Source organism: Macrotis lagotis, chromosome 1 (assembly GCF_037893015.1).
Source record: "Macrotis lagotis isolate mMagLag1 chromosome 1, bilby.v1.9.chrom.fasta, whole genome shotgun sequence".
NCBI classification, from domain to species: domain Eukaryota; kingdom Metazoa; phylum Chordata; class Mammalia; order Peramelemorphia; family Peramelidae; genus Macrotis; species Macrotis lagotis.
The window spans coordinates 439,667,399-439,676,742 of record NC_133658.1 but is presented as its reverse complement, the minus strand read 5'-3'; the positions used below and the strand labels follow the sequence as shown (position 1 = coordinate 439,676,742).

At 34.0% G+C, this 9,344-nt stretch overlaps 1 gene segment (V, D, J or C); it reads right to left on the bottom strand.

Annotated features, from left to right (window-relative positions):
• Positions 1 to 7,630: 7,630 nt before the first annotated feature.
• LOC141506491 (immunoglobulin heavy variable 4-59-like) lies at positions 7,631 to 8,791 on the bottom strand. The segment is given in 2 exon segments: positions 7,631 to 8,562; positions 8,656 to 8,791. Coding segments are annotated over 2 exon segments (504 nt in total).
• Positions 8,792 to 9,344: the final 553 nt, after the last annotated feature.

The window sequence follows — 9,344 nt, the reverse complement described above, 5'->3', positions numbered from 1 at the left end:
TCAGATCCTCAATTGGACAAATACAAAAAGAAAATAATTCTCTCAGATCCTCAAATGGTCAAAAGGAAAGCTCTTTCAAAATTAGAATTGACCAATTGGAAAAAGAGTTGCAAAAAGGTAAATGAAGAAAACTCCTCTCTAAAAAAAAAATCTGGGACACAAATACATTGTTGGTGTAACTGGGAATTCTTCTAACCTTTCTGGAGAGCAGTTTGGAATTGCGCCAAAAGGGCAACAAAAATGTGAATACCCTTTGATCCAACAATACCACTACTGTGTCTATACTCTGAAAAGACTGTGAAAAAAGATGAAAACATTACAAAAATATTCATAGCAGCCCTGTTTGTAGTGGCAAAGAATTGGAAATTAAGTAAATGTTCTTCAATTGGGGAATGGTTTAACAAACTGTTGTATATGTATGTCATGGAACACTATTATTCTATTAGAAACCAGGAAGGATGGGAATTTAGGGAAGCCTGAAAGGATTTGCATGAACTGATGCTGAGTGAGATGAGTAGAACCAGAAGAACACACCCTAACAGCAACATGGGGGTGATGATCAAACTTAATGGACCTGCTCATTTTATCAGTGCAACAATCTGGATCCAGAGAAAGAATTGTGGAGTTTAAACAAAGATCAAAGATTATTATTATCCTTCAGTTTAGGGAAAAACATTACCTTATCATGCAATTTTGATATATCTTATACTTTATTTTTCTTCCTTAAGGATATGATTTCTCTCTCATCACATTCAAATTAAATCACTGTGTATGTGGAAACAATGTAAAGATTAACAGACTGCCTTCTGTGAGGGGTGGGGGGAGGGAAGCAAGAATAGGGGAAAAATTGTAAAACTCAAAATGAATAAAATATTTCTTTAAAAAAAAGAAAGTGATAGGAAAGTTAAGAAGAATTTAAAGAAAAAGACAACCTGGATTGCTGAGCAGGCTACCCACGGGTCCACATGAGTCTGGAGAGACCAAGAGACCAAGTCCCTTCCTCAGATCTCCTTAAATTCTCCCTCAGAGTCCATGGGAGGGGTGGTGACCTAGGAGAGACCCAAGTCCAGCATTGGAGATTTTGCCTTTTGGGGAGAGGTCTCTGGTTGGTCTTGGAGGTGTTTCCAGCACTTCCTGGCTGCCCCATCAAAAGAGAATGCAATCCAAACCAGGTTGAAGGTCAGGTCCTCAGGCCATGGCCTAAACAATAAAAAGAGAAGGAAGATTCCCTTAACAATGCAAACAAGAGATTTGCAAAATTTGTCTGCTATTGAACTTAACATGCCCACAGTTCTCAGCATTAATATGATTATCTCAATAGATGCTGGAAAAGTATTTGAAAAAATGCAGCAGTTCCTATTAAAAACACTAGAGATCATATAATTAAATGTAATTTTCATTAAAACTACAATCAATATCTATCTAAAGTCATCAATAAACATTATATTTAACGTGGATAAACTTGAAGCATTCTCAATGAGATTAAAGATAAAACAAGGATGCTCAATGTCACCACTATTATTCAACATTGTATTAGAAATATTCTCTTTAACATTGAGTAAAGAAAAAGAAAGTGATGGAATAAAATAAGCAATAAGAAAACAAAACTGTCACTCTTGGCAGATGATATGTTGGTGTAGTCAGAGAACCCTAGAAAAATCAACAAAAAAGTTACTTGACAAGATGGTGGGTGAAGCTAGGAACTCTTTTTGAAACAACTTTTCATGAAGTCTCTAAATAGACCCTAAAGCACAGAACCTAGAAAAACCAGAAATAAGTTCTCAACTCAAGATATCTTGGAGGAACTTCAGAAAAGGTCAGTCTCAACAGAGTAAAAGGAGAGTTTATCCAAGCATTGGTGAAAGAGTTGGGAAGTCAGTGGGAGACTTTCACCCACAGTCCAACTCAGGTCCTGGCACAGAAAGCCAGCAGAAACAACAAGCCAGCAATGAGAGTTTCAATCAAAACTCAGAAGTAAAGTTCCAACCCAGGAATGCTAGTGTAACAGGAGAGACTGGGTTGGGAAACCTTAACAAAGGGAAAATATGGAATAGTTGAAAAATCATAGACAATGTGAAAGACCCCTTCCTATCCCAGCAAAAGAAGTTTGGGACTCGACCTCCCTACCCCAAGAGCAGAATTCAACTATCAAAATGAACAAAAAAATAAAACTATAACCATGTATAATATTAATCTGAGAAGGACAATAAAAACACCATCTCAGAGAGGAAAACAATGACAAAATGTCTGAATGTGAAATCTCAAAGGAGTTTATGAATTGCTCTCAAATCCCAAAAGACTTTTTGAATGAGTTCTAAAAGGATTTTAAAAATACATAGAAGAAAGGAAGAAGAAAAATGGAGGAAATAAAAGAGTCATGCAGGAGAATTATGAAAAACTGTCTGAAGAAAGCATTCCATTTAAAAGTAAAATTGATCAAAAAGGAAAAATAAATCAATTCCTGACCTAAAGGGAAAGGAAAACCCTTTCTTTAAAAGTAAAAATTGGGCAGTTAGGTGGCAGTGCAGTGGATAGAGCACCAGACCTGGAGTCAGGAGGACCTGAGTTCAAATCTATCCTCAGACACTTAATAATTGCCTGCCTGTGTGACCTTGGGCAAGTCCCTTAACCCACTGCAATAAATTGAAAAAAAATTACAAAGATGTCTTAAAAATAAAACCTATCAACAGGAAAAGAGGTGCAATAAACAAAAAAGTAAAATTGAACAATTCGAAAAAAGAAAACAGGTCATTTAACTGTAAAATTAACCAGCTCTAAAAGGAAAACACAAAAATGAACTGACAAAAGTAAAATCCTTAACATTAGATTTGGTCAAGAAACTAATGGTTCTATAAGAAATGAAAATCCCATGAAGCAAGTGCAAAGTCTAAATATATAGAAGAAAATAGGAAAAAAAACTGAAATTAGAAGCAGGAAAGATAATTTATGCATTATTGCTTTACCTGAAAGCAACAATCAGAAAAAGACCTAAAGTAACTAATTTATAAACATGTTTATCAAAATACATACATACAAGGCTAACCTGACTGTTTGCTAATAAGGGGAGGGTGGTGGGAAGGGAGGATGGATGGAAATTTTGTAACTTTAAAATCTGCATTTACATATGGATGAAAATAAATAAATAGATTAAAATAAAAATGAAACTAAAAGATGTCAGGAAATTTATAACAAAAAATCATCCTAATATCTTAGAACAAAATGACAAAATTATTCTTAAAAGAATTCATTGATTACCACCTCCACCCCCAAAAACAGATCCCAGAATGAAACAGAGAATCATCTGCCCTGTAAATTTCAGCATAGTTTTTCAGAAGAAAAGATGGATTTTTTTTCAGTGATTTATGAAATCATCAAATTCGGGTGTCAAGGGATCTATTAAAAGGTGAACAGAAAGGGAAAAAAATGTTATCCAAATTATACTATCTACATCCTTATATGGGAAGACAATTCTGGTAACTCTTGAGAATGGTATTTCTCATAGGATAGTTAAAAGAAACACATTTATTTAGATAATGGAGATACAATTTGACTATAAATGTGATGTTTTAACTGATACTTCAGCTTAAAAGGTTTATATTTCTTTTTTATTGTTTGTTTTTGCAAGAAAATGGAGTTAAGTGCATTGTCCAAGGTTACACAGCTAGGTAATTATTGTGTCTGAAGTCATATTTGAATTTCACATTCCGACTTCAGGGTCAGAACTTGATTCACTGTGTCATCTAGCTACTTCATGAGGGTTGTATTTCTATTGGGACAGTTGGAGGAAGACTACCTAGAGGTTGAGGGCATGTATGGATCATGAAGTAATTTTGCTTTAATGTTGCCTAAAGCTCTTGAGAATTGTATTTCTATAGGAATAGTTGGAGGGAGTGTACTTGGGGAGAGGTTATGGTTATTAAATAATGATGAGGGAACAATGTCTATAAAGCAATCATTCATTTGTATCTAATCTATTTCATTTATCCACTTCCCATACATCAAAATGTTGATGATCTATATGGGATTTTTTATATAGTTACTTTGCTAAAATTGTTAATTGATCTAAGTAACTTTGTAGTTAATTTTCTAGAGTCCTTTAAGCATATCAACATATCATCTACATTCAGAGTGATGGTTTTTTTTGTCATTGCCCTTTATAACTTCTTTAAGTTCTTTTTTTCTTATTGCCAAAGTTAGCATTTTTAATACAGTATTGAATAAGTAGTATTGATAATGAGCATTTAAAGAATGAAGCATAATTTAAGGAAAACTTCATTTTCTATGTTTTTAATAAGAATGTTTTTTGATCAAAGATTATTTTAACATCTATTGAGATAATCATAGGAATTCTGTTAATTTTGTTATTGATATGGTCCATCATCCTATTATTTTCCTAATATTGAACCAACCTTGCATACTAATTCTTACCTGAGTATGGTGTTTTATTCTAGTAATAGCTGCTTTTTTTTAAGGTTTTTGCCAGGGAGATGGTGTTAAGTAGCTTGCTCAAGGCCACACAGGTAGGCAATTATTAAGTGTCTGAGACAGGATGTGAACTCAGGTACTCCTGACTCCAAGGCCAGTGCTTTATCCACTACACCACCTAGCTGCCCCTAGTAATAACTTCTTGAGATATCTTTGTTAAAATTCTATATAAATTTTTTTGTCTCAATATCCATTAGGGAGATTGACTTGTAATTTTTTATCTTTTTCGCTCTCCTGGTTAGGTATCAACCATATTAGTATCACAAAAGTAATCCTTCGCCTATTTTTCAATATGGAATTGGAATTAATTGTTCTTTAAATGTTCCATAGAATTCACTTGTAAATTGATTTGATGCTGGAAATTTTTTCCTTAGGGAATTTATTGATGACTTCATCAATTTCTTTTCCTGAAATCGAGTTGGGTTATTTAAATATTCTATTCCTTCCTCTGTTAATCTGAGAAGGTTATATAATCCATCTATTTTACTCATATTATTAGATTTGATGACATACAGTTGCGGAAAATATCTCTAATTTATTACTTAGATTTGCTCTTCATTGGTGCTGAGTTCACCCTTTTCATTTTTTTGAAACTTGTAATTTGGTTTTCTTCTTCCTTTTTAAAAATCAGATTAACCACTTTATTGTTTGTTCATAAAACCAACTCAAAAGTTTTTTTTATTTTCAATTTTATTAATTCATCCTTTCATTTTCAGTATTTCTAATTAGATATTTACATTCTGGATTTTTAATTTTTTATTTTTCCTTCTTTTTTTAGTTACATGACGAATTTATTGATCTCCTCTTTGTCTGTTATATTTATGTAAGTATTCAGAGAGATCAAATTTCCCTTATAAGTTGATAGGCTGCATCCCACAAGTTTTGGTATGATGTCTCATTTTTGTCATTTGCTTAGATGAAATTGTTGATTGGGGGGGGGGGTAGCTTGGTGGTGCACTGGCCCTGGAGCCAGGAGAACTTGAGATCAAATTTGAACTCCTGGGGGCGGCTAGGTGGCGCAGTGGATGAAGAAATTATCTTCTTAAGAGGTACCATGAGCAATGAGAACTATTTTTTCACATCAACTGAAGGTTAATATGGTCTGCTTCAATCCTTTATCCTCCAGAATATCATATTACAGATCTGATCCTTTAATCTTGAATCTGATAAGTCCTATGCAACCCTGACTGTGATCTTGTTATTTCCAGATGCTTCTGGAGGAGAAAGTGAGGCTGATGACTTAGTACAGCACTCCCTCACTAAAAATCCAATTCATGTGTTTGCCATGGCATCACCTCACTATTGTAATGGTCTTCTTTGAGATCAAAGGACAAACATCATCATCATCACATGTATACATCACAAACAAAACCCTCCAAGAAAGGGAGTAAAGGATAACTCACTTGCAAAAGCTCTAGAAAGTATAAAATGTATGGGAATTTGTGTGGCAAAACAAACTATAATCTAAAAACACCAAAATTATAAAATATTTTCATGTTAGCATCTTTAAAAACCTAAATCATAAGAAACTTTTTAAAAAAGCAAAATCAGATTTTATCATTAGAGAAATTAATTATTCATGGGTAACCAGAAAAAAAGACTACTTTACCTAAACTAATTTTTATATTCATAGACATTCCCTTAAAAGACCAAAAATGTATTTACTGAATTAGACAAAATAATAACAAAATTCATTTGAAACAAAGAAAAAAATCAAGAATATCAAAGCAAGTAATACAGATATAAAGAAAGGCAGCTTAGTATTACCAGGTTTGAAGCCAAAAAGCAGTATTATTTATATGTCTGGTACTAGCATCAAACAGAAAATTGGATCAGTGGAGTTGAATAAACACACAATTTTGGGAGGCAAATCAATATTTGGCAAGGATAAAGGCTTAAGATTTGAGATAAGAATTCATTATTTGAGAATTTCGGAAAACTGAAAAGAGGTAGGGCAGAAATTGTTCACAGATTAATTTCCTACCCCATTTATCTAGTTAAAATTAAAATGGATACATGATCTACATATAAAGAGATATAAGAAGGTTAGAAGAACCTGAAACTTATTATCAGACTTATGGATAGGCAACAATTTATGAGTAAACAAGAGATAGAGATGTGAAATGGATTATTTCAATTGCATTAAATGAAAAGAAATTGTAAAAAATGTCAAATATAACCAAGATCAGAAGGAAGGCAGAAAATCTGGGGGAATACATTTTTCTCAGATAAGGGTCTCATATCACAAATATATTTTTATATATATATATATACATATATATATATATATATATATATATGGTTATGAAGAAATTTTCAGATCTAAAAGAATACAAGTGATTCTCCAATTGATAAATGGTCAAAGAAGTTGAACAGAAGATTTCCAGTGAAGGCATCAAAACCATTTATAGTCATATGGAAAAAGTCTCTAAATCATTATTAATTGGAGAAATGAGAAAACAATCTTGAGATATAATTTTCCACCTACCAGAGCGGTTAAAATGATTGAATGTGAAAGTAACAAATAGTGGATATGAATTCACTGGTGATGCAATTGTGAACTGATTCAAATTCTCTAGAGAGAGATCTGAAATTATCCCCAAAGTGTTATTAAATCCAAATACCCTTTGCCCCAGTAATATCACTATGGGGTTAAAGCTAGTTATATTAAAAGGAGGAAAACTTTATTTTTTTGTAATATCTTTATGGCAGCTGTCTTTGTGTGATGGTAAAGAATTGGAAATTGAGGAAATGTCCATCAAGCAGAGAATGGATGAACAAGGTGTGTTATATGCTTATGATGGCATACCACAATGCTATAAAAATTGATCAGTTAAATGATCTAAAAAAACATAAATAGACTTGTGTGAAAAAAATGTAGTGAAATGAGAACCAGTAGAACTTCGTATACGTTAATAGTAATAACGCTGTAAGAACAACTTTGAGTAAATGATTTTGATGATTGTAAATACCCATATTAGCCATAAAGGAGGAAAGATCCAATTTGCATCCAGATAGAGAACCAATAAACAGATGTACGTATGGAATGATTTTGCATATACATATATATATGAAACAAGAAAAAAGAAATTTCCAATATAATTTCATAATATATTTAAAATAAAGCTTTGTGTACATAATAGATTTGCAGTTTCATGTGGAACTGTCTTTTTAAAAATCATTCTATGTAATTTGAATACTTATTCCATAAATTTAAAATAAATGAAATTAAATATTTAGAATTTTAAGATGCATGTTTTTGGGATAGGGGCTTTGTGAAGTATGCATATTGACCAAATTCTGGACACTAATAATCCTGAGGTATTTCAGAACTGAGGACAAAGAAACTGAGACAGCTTTTTGTCCGGTCCTACACAGAGAGAATCAAAGAGATTGAGAAACCTTATGCATGATCTCAAGAAATAGCAACCAATGAAAGATTATATACATATATTATTACATATATATTATACATATAAGATTCTATGAATATTCAGCTTCCAAAATGATCTTCAGTAAGCAAAAATTTCCTTATCTCTCGTTATTTGTAGCTCTTAGAGGAATGACCATCATCACAAGCATGAAAAGAATGGGAAGGCCCCTGGGAAAGAGCTTGCTCAGCAAAGATGGAAAGACAAAAGGAAGCACTTTATCTTTCTCTGCAGGGACTGGACTCCTGGGGCACAGTAGCTGAGCAGCATATGCTGTCTGATCCTTCTGGCTTCCTTGTAAGAGGAAGTTTATGATTGGACTCATGCTCCATTTTCTGCATTGTGTTTCTTGCACAGTAATACATGGCTGAATCTTCAGCTGTGAGTGATTTCAGCTGCAGAGAGAATTGATTCTTAGAAGTGTCTGCCGTGATAGAGATCCTGTTTTGGAAATCGGGGTTGTAGCTTGTACTTCCACTCCAATATCCAAGCCACACCAACCCCTTCTCTGGGGTCTGTCGAATCCAGTTCCAGTAGTAACTGCTGGTAACAGAGCCACCAGTGACAGAGCAGAGAAGAGTAAGGGTCTCTGAGGGCTTCACAATTCCTGGGCCTGACTCCTCCAGTTGTAAGTCAGAAAGGACCCCTAGGAACAAGGAGAATAAGGTTAAGTCTGTACATGAAAATAATTTCTCCCATAATCCCATTTTAGAATCTCTTAATCACTCTCTTCCAGTACCTGAGACCAAGCAGAAGAAAACCCAGAGCAATTTCATGATCTTCCAGGTGAAGATTTCTTGTCTAGAAACTTCCATCCAGAGTGAGAAGAAAGACTGGCCCTCCCCAACCCAGGGCTGAGATTTTACTTAGTGCCCTGGGAGGCCTAATTTGCATCTAGAGGGCACTGGGGTTTATAAAATGAGTGTGAGTTGAAAACCAGGCTGATTCATCCGATAGAGATAGAACCTTGATGTACCCCCAGATGGAGCATTTAAGTGACTCAGGGATAGAGTGCCAGTCTTCTAGTAAGGAAACCTATTTTTCCTGAATTAAAATCTTACCTTGGGGGTGGCTAGGTTGCTCAGTGGATAGAGCACCAGCCTTGGAATCAGGAGACCCTCAGTTCAAATCCTTTCTCAGACACTTAATAATTATCTAGCTGTGTGGCCTTGGGAAAGCCACTTAACCCCATTTGCCTTGCAAAAAAAAAAAAAAAACACAAAAAACTGACCTTAGCTACTTTCTAGCTCAGTCCATGTCACTTAACTTTGTTTGTTTTATTTTTAATACAAGTGGCAGAATGACATGGCAAACCACTTATCCTTTTAAGAAAACCCCAGATGGGGGTCAGAAAGAGTCAAACGCAATTGAAAAATGACTCAACAATATAACATCCGTAAAAATGCAATCACCTGTTCACCAATACTA